The 21382-nt window shown below is 48.0% G+C and overlaps 1 protein-coding gene across 4 annotated transcripts; it reads right to left on the minus strand.

The window, feature by feature from the left end:
• Positions 1 to 143: 143 nt before the first annotated feature.
• abi3bpa (ABI family, member 3 (NESH) binding protein a) lies at positions 144 to 16183 on the minus strand. 4 transcript variants are annotated; one of them, XM_028992345.1, is made up of 22 exons: positions 15882 to 16183; positions 12754 to 12933; positions 12597 to 12665; positions 12388 to 12520; positions 11946 to 12130; positions 11828 to 11856; positions 11693 to 11744; positions 11459 to 11539; positions 10074 to 10820; positions 9703 to 9762; positions 9210 to 9347; positions 8004 to 8066; positions 6438 to 6509; positions 5935 to 6051; positions 5145 to 5234; positions 4741 to 4950; positions 4111 to 4222; positions 3922 to 4001; positions 2154 to 2183; positions 1834 to 1992; positions 1644 to 1766; positions 144 to 1542 (listed from the first exon to the last, which is right to left on the minus strand). In XM_028992345.1, exons 1-22 carry the CDS (start codon positions 15961 to 15963, stop codon positions 1427 to 1429), a joined length of 2928 nt encoding a protein of 975 aa, XP_028848178.1. In that variant the 5' UTR covers positions 15964 to 16183; the 3' UTR covers positions 144 to 1426. The 4 variants fall into 4 exon arrangements, with proteins under 4 accessions (XP_028848178.1, XP_028848179.1, XP_028848180.1 ...); XM_028992346.1 differs by lacking the exon at positions 9210 to 9347; XM_028992347.1 differs by lacking the exons at positions 9703 to 9762; positions 10074 to 10820 and having other exon boundaries at positions 15882 to 16181.
• Positions 16184 to 21382: the final 5199 nt, after the last annotated feature.

The raw sequence follows: 21382 nt of genomic DNA on the forward strand, positions 1-21382 counted from the left end.
GCGGGCGGGGGGAGTTAATAGAGCTCATATGTGTTTTTGAATCTCAAGTCGTTCCTAGAGACTCATTTTAGAAATTACTCATTTATTCTTTTTTTTTTTTTTTTTTTTTTTTTTTCTTCCCCCACAAACCACACAACCACTGGTTTCATTATAAAAGCATTTATCACTGAAAATAGTATGTCAAATAGTCATTATGCTTGTCAAAAATAAAATTAAGCTTTTCGCGTTAGAATATTTTCCATAACAAGCCGCCTCTATTAAAACTGGTTTGTAAACTTTATTTTCTCTTTTAATTATTCTCTTTCTCTTTTTTTGTTTTTTTCTTCGTTGCTTGGCCTCGTACCGCATTACCGTCAGATTTCCACAGAGCGACTCGGCCTCAGGCCGCATTCGCAGCGACCTACACGCGCTTTAAATCTGCTGCTGTATGCCTTCATCGGTGATCGGGTTCTGAGCACGTGTCCACTACCCGTCAAAAGTCTGGACGCCCCTCCTCTGTTGCGCTTATGGAGCCATTTCGAAGAATCCAATAGAAGAAACGTGTTTGTTGTGTCAGGAGGAAGTGAAGTATGTTTGATGAATCAGCTTTTTACACTTTTTACCATGAGTGGAGGATAAGAAAGCGTTCAGTATAAAATTTCAGGACTGTTGGAAACCGTCCCCCTGGAGAGAAGACAAGAGTGTGAAATGCTGCCATCACAGAAAAAGCCCCCTGATTCGGAGAGACGCAAATCTCCCAACTTTTAGTCTATTACATAACGTCACGTTTTATTTCGTACTCCTGCGTCTTAAGTTTTGTTCTATGTAAAAAAAAAAACAAAAAAAAACTGCAAGACCCTTAAAAGAGTAGGCGCGTCTAGACTTTTGATTGGTTTCTTTTTGGATTGGTTCCTTTTTGCAATAATTCTGGGTGGTAAATGTTCATTCACGAATTCCACGTTCGATATTGCAGCAGGTGTGTTGTAAAGGTATTCCCTTCTTTTTTTTTTAAAAAAAAGGAACTATTCTACCAGCTGGTGAATGTTGAATTCTATGTTCCATGCATCACATCCCAGCCCTGAGGGTGTGGGTCCATGTCAACTGAAGCTGACCTCTGATGAAGGTACAGAAGATGTAAAAATGAGTGTGCTCACCGACTTGGTTCCTCCGGTTCTATTATTCAACGACCCCTATAAATTAAACGCTTTACACCTAAACCCTGCAGAAAGCCAGCTTCCCTGTTGCACGCCGGTAAGTTGAGTGCCAAGCTTGTCCCTCACCTGAAGTGCAGTTAAATACGTATTTACTTCCTTCGCGCTTCATCCATTCTTCAGTTCTTATAAATAAAGCCTTTTGGGATTACTGTGCCCTCTATATATTACAGATCAGATGGCGGTCCTCCTGGGCCCTCCTGCGCAGGCATGTCCGTGGACGGCCCCCAGGGTTCCTACCACTTCCCCGGGATGGAGACTCCACACTCGTACCAGGAGACGTAGTTGATGCGAGTGTTCCCGCCGATCTCGCCAAAGTAGACCGGCTCCTGGCGGACGGCCCGGAAGAAACCTGCGGTGCCGGAATACCGACGTTATGTCCATCTACTTTGTAGACACATTTCTGGTCCATAAATTCTGAGCAAAGAAGCAGATCTGATCGTGTGCCGATACCTTGTGTAGCTGGCAGATGGTCAGAGGGTACGGCGCTTCCAGTTCGGCCATCCAAGAACGAGTCAACAAACTGGCAGTGGTCCTCGCCGTTCCCAACCTGGTCCCCAATGTGGTAGAAGGGACCTACACAAACAGACACATTTAGGTCTCGGACTTCTGCCTGAAGGGACGAATGGCGCCGCAAGCAGACCTCTGAGGGAGTCGCTCAGGTAGATCTTGTATCTCAGCGAGTTGCACAGCTGAATGCCCACGAACTTGCGGTACCAGGTCCTCTTCACATACTGCCGGCCGTTACACTCCGCGTCCAGGTCCATCTTGAACGGAAACGTGCTCCAGATGGCATCTTTCCCTGGATGGAACATGGTCAGCTGAGAGGTTACTGGACTTGTCTTTCTGTCATATGACGCTGTTTTATTCTCGTGGAATAAAAGTAAATCATCTGTGGACTGCGGGGACTGTGCCCCAATATCCGATATACTGTCACGTGAGGGGGTATGAAGGAAAACTCACCTGTGCGTTCCTCTGTAACGCGAGGGTCCGCTAGAGATGGCAAGGGGACGGAAGAACAGAACACGAACATGAATTCTTCAAATACCATTAAATTGCATAACAGCCAGACTGTAGGCCCGTCATAGAACCTCTTCAAGGGGCCTCAAAAGGTGCCCTGCTGAACTACACATATCCAAAGCACAATTCACATTCACAGCATTTATCCAGAGTGACTTACTGTCAGTTGTTACAGGGACAGTCCCCCCTGGACACACTCAGGGTTAAGTGTCTTGCTCAGGGACACGATGGTAGTAAGTGGGGTTTGAGTCTTCTGGTTCATAGGCGAGTGTGTTACCCACTAGGCTACTACCATCCTATAATACGTGTTATATATTATAATAATAATAACACTCCACAAATTCAGAAAAAATTGAATGGTAGTGTTGTAGTTCTCGAGACTGATCTTTTATTGTGGTCTTGTGGTCTCAATGGGATGGGAAAGAAAGAAGAGAAAACAGCGCATCCTTACAGAACATTATCATCATTGATTACACGCCTCAATTCAAATGCAAGCTGTCAGTTTTTGTTCTATCGCCCCGGACATCCCCGGACAAGTCTGTGTAGACCTTCCATCGGCTGAACCTGTTATCTTTCAGAACGACGCTCCAAGATGGAAATTTAACTTGATTAGCTGAGTCCTCTCCATCACGAGGTGTGTATTTTAACTTTTTAGATGTTTAAAGCAATTTAGAGTAATTTATTTTATCTCCACGCTCTTTATTTACTGTAGATCAGGGAACCAGCACCGTCTTAATAATGTTAATTTGACAAATTTGCGAGAAGAAAATGTTTTTAAGAATGCCAGTGAACTTTTGAGAGCCAAATGTCTGTAAACGTAAGACACTTGCCTATGACCTAGAAGACACAGGTTCAAATCCCATGTACTGCCATTGTGTCCCTGTAATGGCTGATTGTAAGTTGCTCTGGATAAGGGAGTCTGATGAATGCCATAAATGTAAATGTAGAGTTCATCTGTTTTTGGTCTTAGTCTCGATTTAGTGCGTCTTTGGTCTCGGTCGTGGTACCCTACGGTCTCGGCAATGTCTTGGTCACGGTGGAGACCAAGACCACGGTCTTGACCTCAACACTATTATTTGGCCTAAAAGATGTTTTATAGGATAAAGTTTATCCCTTGTAACGATACAAGCTCTTGAGATGAAGGACGTGAAGTCATTCGTAGAGGCAGCCATGACGGTTCGAGATTCAAGATTAAAATGTTGACTTCACTTTTTTGTCATTGTCCCATTAATGAGGTTGAAAATGTTACAGCATCATGGAAAATGTCCAGTGAGAGACTGTATTTTCAACGCATAAAAAAAAGGTTAAAAATCTTTTGATCTTGTTGATTTCTTTTCAGGTTTTTTTTTCAATTTTTAAGTAAAAAAAAAACAAAAAAACTGCTGCTTCTCATACTTTGTCTCCAGTCAATTTTTGATTACTCCTTCAAGTGAAACTGAAATTGTGACCAGAAAATGTTTTCACACTCGCATGAGATGGTTTTTAAAAGATCTAGTCTGTGCTAAATTCGAAAAGGAAAAGTCTTTCATTACCGTCTCATGCCACTTGGAATTCCCACCACACATTTGGACAGTTCTTGCCGACATTAAGACACCGAAGGCCACGTGCAACACCCACAGCATTAGAAGCTTTTTTATTTATTTATTTATTTATTTTTATTACGTGACGCCTTCGAGAGGACACGGCAGACCGCAGCCACGTTGACTTGTACCTGACTCTGTGCTGAACGTGACCGGCTCGCTAGCGGGCCCCGAGCCCAGCTCGTTCTTGGGCTTCACCGTGAACTCGTAGCTGCGGGACAGAGGACAACGCGAGACTGTAGGTCCAGAACAGCAAGTGGACTCCCGCCACCTTCCATCCGTTCAGCTTGAGCCGTTGGATTCGGTAAGAAAATTCGTACCTGCTCTCGGGCTTGAGGTTTTCCACGGCCGTGTGCGTTTGGTTGGTGGTCTGCACCGAAACCTCCGGATCTCCGTTCTGGCCGGTTGTGGCCTTTGAGATGACCTCGTACTCTGAGGTGGGGGGCAAAGGCGAATTAGACTCGGCATGCAGCCACACACCCAACACAGTGACGCAATGCCGGGTCCACTAATGACTAAAAAGACTCATTTCATTTTACAATGGCAGTAATTAAATGCACATGTCTTCTTTAAAAAAAACAAAAGGGACGTGATTAAAAAAGAAAAGGAAAAAACAACAAGCAGGAGACAGAATGGTGGCTGGTTCAGTCATCAAAGGGCCTTCTGGGTCTGGAGCTGGCGGCTGCGCGGCTTTCTGCATGCGTGCATGCAGCATGCGTGTGTGCATATGTCGCCATGCACGCGTCTGTTCACGTGCATGTGTGTGTGTGTGTGCGTGTGTGTGTGTGTGTTGGCACGCTGATACTGCATGAGCTCATGGTGGTTGGTACGGGACTGCTGACTCACTCTGGGAGCACCAAGGCTCGTCTGAGCCAACCACGAGTCGTTCCCACGCCAGTGCCGGTCTCTGCGGGGTCGGGGAAGGGACTGTTACGATGACGGTGGCTCACCTGTTGTTTCGTTGTCACTCTTCTCCCAGTCAATGATGACGAACGAAGAGCATCCCTCCACGGTTACCACGGTGACGTTTGAGGGTGGCGTGCGGGGTGGGCCGGTGATGTTGACGTCGGTGGGTTCCTCGTTGGGGAACAGGCTGAGCGACTGTGTGACGGAGCACGGCTCCTCCGGACGTTTATCCGTAATGTAGACCACATGAGGGGCTGAGGACAAAGCGCGGCAAATCAGATGCCGGGATGCTGGAAGCCAACAGCCGACGGCAACAGCGGACAAGACGGAGTTACAGCCAGATAGAAACAATTTTAACTCGACGCTAAACCGGCCAAAGGATCAACTGCTAACATCTAAAAAAAAAAAAAAAAAGCAGGAAAAGTTGTGTTGGGAGAGAACAGTGGACCTGTGAAGCGTTTCTTTCCCATGGCGTCCACCTCGGAGACGGGCACCGGCCTGAACACTGACGAATTGTCGCCAGCCTCAAAACGACTTCCTGAACGAAAGAGGAAGAGAGAAAATAAAGTAAAAAGTGAAGTGATTGTCACATGTGATACACAGCAGCACAGCACACGGTGCACACAGTGAAATTTGTCCTCTGCATTTAACCCGTCACCCTTGGTGAGCAGTGGGCGGCCATGACAGGCGCCCGGGGAGCAGTGTGTGGGGACGGTGCTTTGCTCAGTGGCACCTCAGTGGAATCTTGGCGGATCGGGATTCGAACCGGAAACCTTCTGATTACGGGGCCGCTTCCTTAACCGCTAGGCCACCACTGTCCCCGGGGATGGCTTTGGTTCCATTGGTCACAGATGCCGGCGGGACAAGAGCAAACCGTTTTCTGACAGTTGCGTTGTTCGCCCGGGTACGTCGCGGTATAAAGGCGACAATAGTTCACGAGAGACGGTGCTACCCTGCAAGCCTGCCATTGAAGTGCCACCCCAGCTATTACTCAGAAGCAATTTGGAAGAAGGAGTGACTGCCCTTGCTTAGTGCTCCTATAAAAGAGTGGCCCCGCTGGTGCTTGGCACGGGCAGCCAGAAAGCCGTCTGCAGAGCGCCGGCGCCAGGCTCGGCTGAGCCAAGAACCTCGTTTGACGTGTTTACGTGGCCTTTTTCATCTGAGACTTTTTATTTTCTTCAGTTAACATTGTCACGACCTCAAGTCCTCGGTGCCTCAGACGCAGATTTGGCGCGTACCGTTGAAGTAGACCGGCATGGTGGGAGTTGGCGCACTGGTGGTTTTTACTGGAGGGGCTGGAACAGTTGGTTTGGGGACAGGCTCTGGATCCACCTGCTTCCACGGAGACACCGGGCCTACGGGACCATGGAAAAGGCGCGGTCAGTGGTTAGGGTTAGCTCATTTCATGCAGAAAAATAACCAAAACCTCTCAACAAAGTATAACGATGAAATATTTGAAACTCTTTCATTACCCACCGTTATAAAATTAAGCTGAATAAAAAAACATTTGTGGGTGGTAGTATCCTAGCGGGTAACACACTCGCCTATGAACCAGAAGACCCAGGTTCAAATCCCACTTACTACCATCGTGTCCCTGAGCAGGACACTTAACCCTGAGTGTCTCCAGGGGGAGACTGTCCCTGTAGCTACTGATTGTAAGTCGCTCTGGATAAGGGCGTCTGGTAAATGCTGTAAATGTAAACGTTAAGGCTGTGTCCGGTCTGCAAAGTTCAGAACTCACCCTTGTTTCTCTTCGTTTCAGGTACCGGGACCTGGTTTGTCTCCTTGGGGCGAGGACGCCATTTAGGAGGCCCTGATAAACAGACATTGAAAAGACGTGAAGACGTGAAGGATGACTGCTGAAAAGAGGGAAAGCTGACAGACTGAAGTCCATGGTGTCTTCAGGCGCTTGTGAGAGACAAGGGCCCTGACATCTGCTGTAAAACATCTCCCAGATATAAAATAAACCCGCAGCGCTCAGCTGTCGGAGGCGGGATTCCGCGCTGTCCAGCCGCGGCCCGGTGATGAACGGCCCTGTAGGGTAATGAGGGTCACCGCAGGCCGCGCTTGTTGTTCAAGGCGCGACGAAGGAGAATCTGTTTTTTGTTACACGCTAAACGCGCCCACGGCCAAGTTCTTCACAAGCAGCGGGGCCAAACATGAGGCTTTCCCGGCAAACGCAACTCACCGGCACTGGGCCTTCGGCATCCCTTCTGCATTCATGGAAACTATTGCGACTGCCGGAAAGTGTTGCCGAGCAGTCAGAACCAAAAAATGAACAAACGTTTGGTGCGGGATTATAGCTGCCTGCTTCATGGCAATAAAAAATGACAAACGAATGCACTTGCAGGAGCCGATGAAAAACTGACCAGCGTCTTCTCGCTTCATTTTTGTGATATTTGAGCTCATAGCGCCAGGATTCTGGGACGGGGGGGCTTCTCCAGCCTGAGCTTGGCTCTTCGATGCCACGGGTTTGCTGAGAGATCAGTGCAGGGACCTCCATCTGGCCACGCGCATCACGCACACGTCCAGGAGGGGAGAGGAGCGGGGGCTTTTCCCACAAGACGTTGGCTGGAGCCCGTGTTCGTCTGTCATCACTACATTTCCATACACAACGGCAACACGTACAAATATTGTCATCGTTTTAACTTGAAACACGTGGGAATCCCATCTTCACTGCAGGATCACACAAGGACAACAGCGTGCTTATGAGAATTAAAACCAAACAGGCAAGTCATAAAACCTGCACCTCCCAGCTTACAAATCATGTAAGAGGCCATGTGTTTCAAACACAAAAAAGAGGGAGGGGGTGAGGAGCTGAATTCACAAAATTCCACACATTACAACACTGCAAACCAACCAGGAACACACATGTAATGCATGTCATCATGGAAACGCACATGTAATGCATGTCACCATGGAAACACATGTAATGCATGTCATCATGGAAACGCACATGTAATGCATGTCACCATGGAAACACATGTAATGCATGTCATCATGGAAACGCGCATATAATGCATGTCACCATGGAAACACACATGTAATGCATGTCATCATGGAAACACATGTAATGCATGTCACCATGGAAACACATGTAATGCATGTCATCATGGAAACGCACATATAATGCATGTCACCATGGAAACACACATGTAATGCATGTCATCATGGAAACGCACATGTAATGCATGTCACCATGGAAACACATGTAATGCATATCACCATGGAAACACACATGTAATGCATGTCACCATGGATACATCTGTGTGAGAGTGTGTGCGAGAGGGAATGAGGTTTGTCTCACCGTTGGGGACCAAAGGTCTAGGCTTGGTACGTGTAACTGCCATCTTCATCTCCCCGTTACTGTCTACAAAAAAAAGAGTGGAAACGACACGCTTGTCACGTTGTTAAAGTTTGTGGGCTATTCCGCTCCACGGGGTGTCACCGTGTGCAAAGACTACTGTGAAAAGTACCAAAGGTTGTCAAAAAAAAGAAAAAAAACGGTGAACGGGTTCGAATCCTACATCTTGCCATTGTGTCCTCACAAGTTGAGAACCAAAATTGCCTACGGTGGGCACATTGAGCATCAGAACTGGATCAGGACGTTGGAGCAATAGAAAGTGTCCTTGGCCTGATGAATCACACTTTCATTTACGGCCAGTTGGCGTGCATGTCACTTAACTTGAGAAGACATGGCACCAGATGTCTTCTCAAGTTCTTCACTAGTTCTACCTTGCAAGTGTAATCCATGGAGAAATCGGCTAACAATTTAGAGGAGGCCTGCTACTGACTCCACGACACACCTTCAGGGCTCTAGTAGAGCCCATGCCTCGATGGGCCAGGACTGGAATTTGTGGCAAAAGGAGGACATTCTAAATATTGCACATAATGTGAAAGTGCAGAGTCAGATATTCTGCAAATGACTTGGAAAACAAGTCATCTGAGGAACATTCCCAGTGAATGGTTGCACAATGCTGTTCACGACAGAAGAGCATAAACATCAGCTCCAGACATGAGAAGCGTTAAAATGTCACTAATCACTATAACAGTAAAACAGCACACAATAAATATCAGGAAAGGCAGACGTGTCAGCACTAGAGTGTTAAGTGAATCCATGTGTCACTTGAAACCAAAGAATGGCTCAACAGAACCCCCATTCCCAAGTGGGGCAATCAGTCGAAACTGAAAGAGACCAGGAAGAAACGAGGAATGAAAAACAGAAAGACTACAGAGAGGGAAAGGAACGGAGAGCCGGAATGCCAGTTAAGAAATCCGGGCGTGTTTGGAGATTCCAACGTACTCAGTGCAGCCTGCGGAGAGAGACTTGAGTAGACATTGAGCAGACGTTTGAAAGCAGGATGCAGCATGGGGATTCCTGAAACCCAACTGATGTGGAAGGCCTCGGGGCAGATTGGAAGACAGAAAAGGGATTGCTTGAAAAGTAAAGAAGGGACTTGGGCACGAACGAGTGTCAGTGGGGTGAATGACGACTGGACGGCTCCTTAAACACCTGGTCTTCGGACCGTGGTATTCCTGGGTGGAGACATCACTCTTCTGCCAGGTGCCGGCATTGCGTGGTTGTTTGGCCTTGATCTCTGTGTCTGCGTGGAAACAGGAAGTCGTGGCGGCATGTGCCGGTCCCGTTGACCTAAATAAACACACGTAGATGGGACACCAGACACCAGTGAAGACACAAGAGGAGGTAGAAATGGTGAAAACAGCCTGTGAGATGAGTTGCGTTGGTGAGGGTGAAGATGAGGATGAAGAGGCTCAGAGAGGAATGCTGTGGACGTAGACAACAGTTAATCTGCGTTACGGGGGTGGTGACAACCAACGCAGCAGGTATTGGTTTGAACCCCAGGCTGTCGGTCAACCTGGAGCTCCTCAGGTCTCCATAGTTACAGACAGCTGTGCGATGGCGGTTGTAATGGCAGGTGGGATGAGTTTAAGGGTTTGAGTGGCGACGAGAGTTACGACTAGAGAGCACACAGTGTCATCATTACCCAAAGTGTTTTTGGTTTCGGGCCTTGGGAAGGGGTGTCCATCTTGTGATTGGCTTGGAGCTGCATGATAGACAAAGGGGATTTCGTAAAAAATAATTGGGCATAGCACATTGTACCCAACTCTAACCCAACATCATCATCTTTTCTGTCTGATTACTTCTTCTGAGCTAAATTTGAACTATTTGCGTGAGACGATATGAAATTAAAGCTTTACAATCGTTCTTCCAGAGATGTTACCTGAACCTGGATTCTAATCACGGAGGCATTAACCTGCATCAATGTAGCATCGATCTATGTTCAAGGTCTGTCCTTCTATCCTTGAGACTCTGAATCAGATAGTGCTGTACAGTAACGGTAGCGCCTGAAGTTACCCGTCAGCCTGTCTGGACGTTGGCGAGGGTTCGGCGGGCGTTTGTCTGTTCTTGGACGCTGGAGGGCAGTGGGCGGCAGGAGATTTGCAGCACTGGGCCTGGCCGTGGACGTTTTCGAATGTTGGGTGCTGGTTGTGGTGTACGGGGCTAGAGTGGTCCTGGTTGATGTTTGCGGATGGTAGGAGGTTGTTTGGTGAGTAGTGGTCAGTAGGGGGTGTTTAGCAGTCACTGAGGCATTTTGGTCTGGTCTGCTGGGGCTCTCCTTGGTCATACTGTGTGTTTGCTGTGTGATGAGGTGAGATGATGTGGGTGTAGCTTTGGTAGATCTGACTGGCTTGTTGGTGCTTTTGTATGGCTGGTGACTAGAAGCAGTTGTGCTCTGGGTGGTTTTGAGATGTTGGCTAGTTACAGGGCCCTGGCTTGTGTGGACAGGCCGGGAGGGGGATGTTTTATCGTCTGTGTGCTGACCTTCGGTGCTTGTTTTCTGATCTGATGGCCATTTATGACCCTGAGTTGTCGGTAGCATTTGGACATCAGGGGAGAAGACCTCAGTAGTTTTCCTCAAAGAAATATTTGCACTGGTGGATTCAGAGTGTCCGGTCGGTAGGGCTGTTGTTTCGGATGAGTCATGAGGCTCCGATTTGGACACTGTAAAGCTGATTGTGTGTTGGGTATGCTTGGTGGCTGTGGGCCGTGGCATGTGAGTTGGTGTCTGAGAACTTGGGAGGGGCTTGGTGGGCACGGAATCTGGAGAAAGGGAGAGAGATCGTTATAGGAGAAAGGTCATTAAGATACCCGCTGATTTTTTTTAATCCTTTTCAACCTCCGTGCCTTCGCTAGTTGTGTCTTTCACTCATTGATCAGGGTGTAATGGTAAAGTGCTGGGAAGCTGTTGGGGAGAAATGGTTAAGGGAACCAAATTTCACTGAAAAGTTAGTTATAAAAACAGGATGCTTGACATGACATAATCTTTATTGGTGCTATTTGTGTAATATAATTTGTATAAGCTCAGTTTTGGCCACATTTACCAGTTCACACAACATAATTTGACTTTTCATCTTGCCTTGATTGTAATTTATTATGATGATAATTTATGATAATCTATAAATGGAACCTATATTCTAATCCCAGTGCTTTTACTGGAGCCCTGCTTACAAAATGGTTTCATTCCAACCTTCTCTGTTTTCAACATGCCACACAAATTACTATGTTGTTACCAATCACTTGATCCAAAGGACCGGAGGAAATAAGAAAAAAAAATCTATTAGTGAGACCTTCAGGGACAGGATTCTAACCCCTGATGTAATAAGCATAACAATAAGCACAGCAGGAAAGAAGAGGGACGTGATTATCATCATTCGAACCAGATCATCAGAGGTTCTAACCTAGGATCCTCCGACGCGGTGCTGGTGGTACCGTGGGTTTCCTGGCAATGGGTGTCTTGCTCAGGGTTCTGTTCAGAACAACTGACAGGAGAAGAGCGGTGACACACGCGACCACAAGCCACATGTATTCAGTTCGTAACACATCATGATTGACATCTGGAGCCTCCTCGGCCTCTGGAAAGGCTGTCCATTGCACGAGCCAGTAGTCTGGACGGTGCAATCACAAGGTCTTACCTGGCCGGGCTGAGAAGATCTCTTCATTCTTGGGAAGGGCCATTATGGGCTTCTGTGAGAGGACAATGAACTCACACCATTTTACACGTTCGTACGTAGGAATGTGAGAGTAATTTTTTAAGTTATTTAACTTACCACAGGGGGTCTGAAGGATTTTTCAAATTCTGAGAAGAAACAGAACACCACTGTTTAGGGGACGACTCCTTTGTAACGTTCCTTTAAATGTGGTGTAAAGGGACGGGTATTTGCACACCCGTGTTGGTGTTGTGGACGACGGGCGGCGTCCAGGCCCCTTCGCCCTCCTCCGAGTGTGCCCGCACCCCGAACTCGTAGGGCGTGTTGGGCTTCAGGTGGTCCACGACCGTGGTGCTGGTGGGACACGACTGGTAGTTCCACTTCCTCTCCTCCTCCTGCTCACGGTAACGGACTGTGTACAGTCTGACACCAGGGAGAGATTTTAGAGAGATTGGCCACACTTACAGTGTACACACACTCACACACACACACACACACACACAACTGGAGCAGGCGTAAGAGTCCCCGGAAAGTTTTGGCTGCTCTTTCTCTGTCCTGAGGTCAGGCTTTCCGACCAGCACTCCAGGCCCACGCTGGAGGACAATCAGAGCTCTGTGTGCGTTCTTGTGTCCCTTTTTGTTCTACAAAAACAGCGTACCAACACACAACCACGCCCTTACTCGTGGTCGGGACAGTCCTCCTCGTCGGCGTTGGCGAATGGCGTCTTCAGCAGCGTTCCCCAGGACAGCATGACAGAGGTGGGCGTGACGGAGCCGATCACCAGGTGCAGCGGCTTCTGAAGGTCCACCTTGTCTGAAACACACGGCCGACAGGTCACGTGCGTGCTTGTGGGCGCGGCCTCGGAGGGACCTCAGAAGGTCGCGGTTACCTCTGCACTCTTCCTTCACGTCGTTGCCTCTAGCAGGCACCACTGAGATCAGGTACTTTGGCTCGGCATCTACAAGAGAGAAAGAGCCTGATCAGATCAGATGTGTGCTATTCACCACTATCTGTGTGTGTGTGTGTGTGTGTGTGTGTGTCCTCACCCATCTCGCCGTGATAGGTCTTTCCATCCTGAGGCAGTTGGATGTACTGTTTGGAGAACATGCTGCCGCCGTAGCCCAGAATGTAGCCCTCCAGCCTGGTGCCCGCTCGTGGTCGAATGAACTTCAGCACGATGGTGTCTTCTGTAGCGTTGATCTCCACTTTCATGTTTTCCCTCCTCACTGTGCATACACACACACACACACACACACACACTCACATCCTGATTCAGGCCTGGGCTGGGTTGATTGCCTGTACCTCTGTTGTCAGTCTCATGCCAAACACAGAGCCAAAAGCTACAGCTTGCGTTCCAACCTCAACCTCCAAACACACACATACGCGAATAAACAGCGAGAGGAGCTTTCATCTCGTTCTTCTGCCTCGGCCCATGTGGCTGGAGCCCTGAGAGAGAGAGACGTGGAGCCGGATTCCAGCCGACTGCTGGCCTCCGCGCCGACTCGAGCGGCTGCTGAACAGATCAGAAGTGGTGTGTTTTCCATCAGAGCCGCGCTTGGACTCTTTACGTGGCTGATGAAACAATAGGGCACCACATTCGACAGGGCTTGGCGTATAGCATTAAACACACACACACACACACACAACACAAGAGTGCATGTTTATACCACATGCACGCATGCACAGCCAACCCAAGCACAGGAAGAAGATTCGACACACTTGGTGCTGAAACGCTCCGGCTGAAGGGGCATGTTCGCCAGTGCCAGTCTGGACAAAGGGAGGAAAGGGGAGGACATAAACCAGCAGCACTCTCCCGCCTTCGCTTCTGATAATGAGGAAGACGTTATTCGCAGAGGCTGTGGCGGTGCAATAATACGGCCCGTGCTGTGCTTGTGACCTAGATACCTTCTGCATGACAGCTGTCTTTCATTTTTTTTTATTTTTTATTTTTTTTTTGGTTCTAGAATGTTCTGCACATCTGGGACCAGAATGCGTTTTTTTTTATGTCCTTCCCAGGTCTGAAGAATACCGAAGCGAACCTTTTCAGTTGATAACTCCGTTGTTTTAATCCATGTACTGTCTATATAGTGTCTTCTAATGATTTATTTTAATTTTATCTGGCCTCACCTTCACAATGAAAAGATGCATTAAAACACCATTTTTGGCCCAATCGGGAGCCAGCTGGGTGCTGCTTTATGAGGCCTGCTGGAGTTGGGCTGTGGAGTTCGACCACGTCCTGACCTCTTCATGTTCTCGAGCCTGCGTGTCACCCTTACACGGTGGTGCCATTCGCGTTGGTCCCAGCCCAAGCCCAGAGGGAGAACCCCGAGTTTTAATGATTCAGATAAGAGTGTTTGTTTGGTTTCTCTGGTTTCAGAGACGGTTCCGCAGGCAACATCTTCACTCTGAACATCATCCCCAGTTTAATTAACACCACAGCTCCCCAGAATACCTCGCCTCCTGTAACAAAATGCAAAGGAACCCTGATGCAACGTGTATCGGCTAAAAATCTACGCAAATGTGGTAGCAAACTGCCAAGGTTCCACTGAGGCACTGTCCCCATACACTGCTCCCCGGGCGCCTGTCATGGCTGCCCACTGCTCACTAAGGCTGATGGGTTAAAAGCAGAGGACACATTTTACTGCATCACCGTGTGCTGTGCTGTGGACGACAAAAACCTCCACTTTTGAAGCATCAAAGGTATCCCACGTCCAAGCATTATTCGCAGCAGCCATACATTTCCCCCTTAACCAGTCAGCCCCACCCCTCTGCACTATATACAACTGCAGCACTGTAGCCCCACCCACTCCAGCACCTTCCCCATCCAATCCACATGAATGCATGTTGATTGCAGCCAGCAGAACAATAACTCCAGTCATCGATTGATAAGACACTGATAATCCACCGCAGTAAATTCTAAATATATCCTCTATAATACACATAATATATTGCACACACACACTGCTCCCTCAGGTCAGTTTTAAAATGTCATCCCGGGCTCCGGTCCCAGCACGGTGACAGTTCATCAAGGCATCTAACCGCATATTTCAACACCTGCAACCTAGAATGGAAACACACGTCTGAAATCTAATCATCATCACAGAAGAGCTGGTAGCCATGGCGACCGTGGCACCGTATTCACCGTGGCAGAAGGAAAACACACATCTGAAGAGTCGGAATCCAGCACCGAGTCGGATGACATCATTAGCAAAACAGGCTTCGCGGGAACGATGTCCAGCAATAAAGACGCGCAGATTGTTATCGCAGATTTAAAAGTCTGGCTCGGCCAACGCTGGGAAAGAATGGCTTCTTCTTTTCTCTGATCATCACAACTTTATTACACTTTACGTTCCAGACAGTGTAAATGCAGACTAATTCAACCGAAAAAAAAAACAAAAAAACTTTTTTAGCCAAAGTTTGCATTTCTACCACGACGATTAAAGCGTAATTGGCATGGACAGCAGAGCCATATGTATTGTTAATAAAATACCATGTTGCGTAATACCCTTAAAACCAGTTTTAGTTGCAACATTTTTTACACAAAGACCACCATTAATGTATTTATGAAGCATTTATACAACAAATGTGGTGTTCACCATCACCGAAACCCTGTACAAAACAATACAATAAAATAATCTCACAGGAAAAAACTGCGATTGTGTTATTGTACGGTTCAACATCATGGTCACATACAACTGAAACTTGGTGTGTGTGTGTGTGTGTGTGTGTGTGAGAAGGAATGGTTGAGTGGTGTAATTAGTATAATAGTAGTTAGCAGAATGAGACTATAAATATTAATAAACATGAAGGTAGTCAACATGGTAAAGGGATGAATGATAAATGCAGTCATGTAATAAGAGTGAAGATGATTAACAACAACAACATTTATTTCTTATTTAGCCCAAAGTCACATACAGTATGTCACAATGGGCTTTATTAGTAGCTGATGGAACCTATAATAAAGTAGCTGATAGGAATGATAAAATGATGAACGATGAGTGGTCGATGGAACCTGTGATGAAGGTGTTAAAGCTATGATGTGATGGGTGGTGCGAATGATGAGCTGTTGATGGAATCTGTGATAATAGTGATTAGTAGTCGAGGAGATGGGTGGCGTGAATGATGGGAGCCACGATTAGTATGAATGCATGAATATTGCATTGCCGTTCCTGACCTCTGGTCATCTGGGCTGAGGAGCTGGCGCAGAAGAATCCAGCAGCGAGGAAGAGGAAGAGGACGAAGGCTTTGAGGAGCATGTTGAGGGTTCCTCTTCAGTCCGCCTCAGACCACTTCGGAACTCCTCGGAAGTCTCCAGACGCTCCAAAGTCCACTTCTGGTCCCCTTGGTGGGAGCGTGGATGTGTGGGAGACCGCGGCTGCTTCTGTGGGACCGCGTGTGCACGGTGTGTGTGTGTCTGTGAGAGAGTGTGTGTGTGTGTGTGTGCACGCCCGAGAGGAGCTGGAAGTCGATAGCGGCATCCATACAACTGGAGAGAGGGAGCGGGGGGCGGGCACCAATGATGTCACCGCCCCTCCTCTCCCTTCACTTTCCTCCTTAGCACGTTTTTTAATAAAGCAGAACGCCGCTCGCCGGGACCGTCCATCCACACACTTTACGGCCGGGTCACACGCACACACACACCTGCGTCCAGGCATGAAGTTCTCCAGGCCCCTGAAGGAGAACCAGGAGGTCACGTCACCTCGAGCTGGCCCTGGAGTGGAGACAGGGCTGGGAATGGCGCGTCCATCACGAACGCAGGACCCAGCAGACCGAGGACGTTTTGTGGAGACGCCGTGACATTTTGGCGAGCTGGACAAACACATACATGATTGATCCCGACGGGAGACGTACCGTTCAGAACGTTACGGCGATGTGTGTGTGTGTGTGTGTGTGTGTGTGTGTGTTTAGGTGGAGTCCACAGCTCTGCTGCAGCACATGGGGAACATCTGCGGAGATGCTCTGCACCACCTGCGCGGCGCGGGAGTCGTGTAATGATGATGAATCGGCGGTCAGTTCGCTTGCCATGAGAACGGGCCTTTACCCCGGCCGCCCAGGTCCCGCGTTCGCCAGCAGGGGGAGCCGGCGTCTGGACACGCGTGGCACGGACAGCTCCGTCTTTAATGCTGCACACCCCGGCCACTGTCTGTAGTCCAGGGACTAGGAACGATTTCTTGTTTTCTGCAGCCGGCTTGTCTGCGACTGCGGTCGAGATGACGGACCTTGTTAACGTATGGCAGACGCACAACGCCCTCAGGGCAACATAATCACACACAGACTCGTGACTCACCTCTTGTGGCTCCCCGATTTGGACCAGACACCTGATTTGGACTGTAAGGGTTACGTTTAGGACGGAACAAATTTCAGGTCCGTCGTCCAGTAGCATCATAATGGACACGTATTTACATTTACAGTATTTACCAGACGGCCTTATCCAGAGCAACTTACAATCAGTAGTTACAGGGACACTCAGGGTTAAGTGTCTTGCTCAGGGACACGATGGTAGTAAGTGGGGTTTGAACCTGGTTCTTCTGGTTCATATGCGAGTGTGTTACCCACTAGGCTACTGCCACCCTTATTTTTCTCTTATTGGACCATCACCATAAACCCTGAACTTACAGGCTCACTCTACCCTGGAAGGGGGTCCCTCTCTCTATCACTCCTTCCCAACGTCTCTTCCTTTCTTTTTTTCTCTCTCCTAAAGTTTTTTTTGTGTGGAGTTTGACACCACAGTCGTGACCAGTGATTGTCATTGTGAGACACTGCAGCACAGCACACGGTGACACGGCGAAACGTGTCCTCTGTATTTAACCGTCACCCTTGATGAGCAGTGGACACCACGACAGACGGTACCTTCAAGTGTGGGGGGTGTCAACTGCCGACACACACACACACACACACTCGACATTCGCAGGGCTCACACAGACTGCTTCTGGCATAGCCAGCAGGTGGCGTTGCACCGAACATAATGGCCGGAATGACGTCCTGGCAAGGACCTCCTTGTGCCACTTCATTTCGAGACATAAAAAATCTCAAATCTACACGTCCTGCTCACTTGCTGTTCCTGGTTTTACATTATTGCCACTGTTTAGAAGCCTTTGTTGTACTTTTTACATTCATGCTGTGTGCCACGATGACCCAGCGACTCCGGTAATGGAAATAACGCTTTGCACCGTACATTCAGAGGAAGCGGTAAAAAAACAAGTCCTGTTTCCACGGGTCTGTGCCCAGTTTGGGCGCACTGGTGCTTTTCCAGAGTCCAATTTGGTTCTGACAAATGAAAACACGGCTTTTATAGGCGCTGAAGCGGAGGAGTGAACCACGGCGACTTCGTTTCCTTTATTTCTTCCTCCTGTGCTGCACGAGCGGAACGAGGGGCCACCTGACTTCTGCCCAGCCAACACCTGTTCTGCACACACACACACACACACACTTTCTCTGAGCTCATATGTTGTCCACATGCCTGTCAAAGAGACGCTGAAACGTTGTCTCTGCAAATCTAATTGGACGTGCATCTCCACATCACCGTTCGTTTCTGCACGTGGGCCGTGCTGGCGTCGCCGCGGTGAACCGTCGGCAGGTAATCATGTCTGCACGTTAGTGATGTGCAGCAAAACGTCTTTTCATCTCTCAAGCGGGGTTCGGCAGTCCGGCAGCTGGAGTGAATGAAGCACAAAAACATCTTTCTTTCTTTCTTTGTATTCTAATCTTCTAATTCTGGACTGTTTTGTCCAGGACGTTCGTCAAATCCAAGAATAAAGTTAAAAACCAGGGGTCACTCACTGATTCCAGGCCCTGTGAGAGCAAAAGGCTTTGGCCCCATCGACAAACAGCTGGAGGAAAAGTTGGAGCTGCAGTGAATTCAACACAAAGCCACGAAAACGTCCCCATCGCCGTGATTTGACACAGATGAGCGTTAAACCAAAAAAGCGAACGTGCTTATCACTGATGATCGAGAGCATCTAAAACCGATAACTGTACCAAAACACACAAGCCACGCCAACATGAATCTGCGGAACGCCATGCCGGGTTCATCCGTCCTCTCGTCTCAGGAGTTTACGAGGACATCTGACGGGTGAACAGAAGAGGGTCTGTGGTCACGCGTACAGGAAGTGCGACTATCAGGCCGAGGCCGAGCATCGCGTCACCGAAACCCAGAATGCGCGTTTCATATTTTCATTTCCAAGACCTGGCAACCCGGTCAGAGCGAGAGAAAAGCGTCTGGGACGACCCTTGGTCCCCAGGAAGTAATACTTTAGCCCAAGAACCTCCAAGAACTAGGAGGCTCCCAGTAATGAGAAAATGGCCTACAGCTTCCAGCTGAACACGCAATGAAACGTTAGTCGTGGTAACGTGCGTCTTTCAGCCCAAACCATCACTCTCACTCCGCATTCCGGAACAGAGCATTATTAATACTCTCCATTAACTTCTGATGAAGTGAGAAGCGGCTTGATGTTCCTGTTTACCGAGGCCTTTAATGGGGTTTGCAGGGTGACGAGTTGGTGAGTGGTGGAAGGGTGGGGGTCTGGCCTGTGACCGTCGGCGGCGATTCAGAGCTGATGAATGTTTTCGGCGTTTCACACGCTGGCCATGGCAACAAACAGCCGGCGTGGGGGCGGAGCCCCCTGAGTTATGGGCTGACCGTGGAGTGTGAGGAAAGCAGATTCCACGTCCTCCAGCTCCCTGTCAGCGGCCAGCTCCGGGGCTCCTGCTGATGGATGGATGGATGATGAGGCTAAGAGAGAAAACAGGACTTCTTGTCTTCTTCTTTCCCTCGCTGTGCTCCAGGAGCCGCCATTCTCGCTTGGGCTTTTGACGTTTGACAGTTTTAAGACATAAAACAGTTGTGTGCTTTTGGAAACTTCCTTGAGAAGATTTAACATTTATCAAATGCTTATCACGGCAAACCTGAATTCCAAGATAACAAAAAAACTTGTTTTCAGATACAGAATGACCCTATTTTCAGTATCCGTTCTCAGAAAATTTTAACTTTAAATAGACACTGACCAATCAGAACACAGTAACAACTTGGCATGGTATAGAAACTGACCATTCAGAAAACAGGAACAACTTGGCATGTAAAGACACTGACCAATCAGAACCCAGTAACAACTTGGCATGGTATAGAAACTGACCAATCAGAACCCAGTAACAACTTGGCATGGTATAGACACTGACCAATCAAAACACAGTAACAACTTGGCATTGTATAGACACTGACCAATCAGAACCCAGTAACAACTTGGCATGGTATAGAAACTGACCAATCAGAACCCAGTAACAACTTGGCATGGTATAGAAACTGACCATTCAGAAAACAGGAACAACTTGGCATGTAAAGACACTGACCAATCAGAACCCAGTAACAACTTGGCATGATATAGACACTGACCAATCAAAACACAGTAACAACTTGGCATTGTATAGACACTGACCAATCAGAACCCAGTAACAACTTGGCATGGTATAGACACTGACCAATCAGAACCCAGTAACAACTTGGCATGGTATAGACATTGACCAATCAAAACACAGTAACATCTTGGCATGGTATAGACACTGACCAATCAAAACACAGTAACAACTTGGCATTGTATAGACATTGACCAATCAGAACACAGTAACAACTTGGCATGGTATAGAAACTGACCATTCAGAAAACAGGAACAACTTGGCATGTAAAGACACTGACCAATCAGAACCCAGTAACAACTTGGCATGGTATAGACACTGACCAATCAGAACCCAGTAACAACTTGGCATGGTATAGACATTGACCAATCAAAACACAGTAACATCTTGGCATGGTATAGAAACTGACCAATCAAAACACAGTAACAACTTGGCATTGTATAGACACTGACCAATCAGAACCCAGTAACAACTTGGCATGGTATAGACACTGACCAATCAGAACCCAGTAACAACTTGGCATGAAAAGACACTGATCAACCAGAAAACAATCCTGTACACTCAACCTGCATTTTATTTCAGGCACACAATTTACAAATGCATAATAAAATGTGATGATTTATCTGAACATTTTTAAAACGTAGATAATAAACCATAAAACAGAAAAGGACAGGGACGATGGGGGTTTGCGCCCTGAGGGAAGCGGTAGAGCTGGTGAGTGGGAGTGCCGGCAGGTACTGTGGCAGGTGGCAGTAAAAAAGTGCGAATCTCCCCTCAGGGGGCTTGAGCCTCAGCCAATGCGGTGACGCCGCCAAAGCGCACCTAAGAGAAACAAAGCAGACAAGCACCATGAGACGGACGTAACGGCCTTCGTAAGATACCCGGTGTAGTGAAGCCTCCACCCGTGGTGTTTTCCTGCAGTGACTGTGAGACAGTGATTCAAGTGGGGAAACTCACTTTCTGACCGTGAGATCATTTTTTTGGCCAGAGAAGCAGAACCAAGTCAAAAATAAGCAAGATTGATCCAAATGCGATTATGTTTCGGCACAAACAAGGCGTCTATTCTTAGCCAGAAGTGACTGAGCGAATGCCCATAAATCTGCTGCCGCGCGTTTCTCCAAAGATGGTCAAGAAGAAGGAGAAGATGTTTCGCGCGTGGTGTTGATGGAGCAGGGCGGGGATGGCAGGGTCATGTGACCTCCGACCCCGTGCTGCTGCGTTGTTCTGAATTCGAATCCTGCTCCAGTTTCCAACTGGTGTCATTTA

The sequence above is a fragment of the Denticeps clupeoides genome, chromosome 9 (genome assembly GCF_900700375.1).
Source record: "Denticeps clupeoides chromosome 9, fDenClu1.1, whole genome shotgun sequence".
Lineage (NCBI taxonomy): Eukaryota > Metazoa > Chordata > Actinopteri > Clupeiformes > Denticipitidae > Denticeps > Denticeps clupeoides.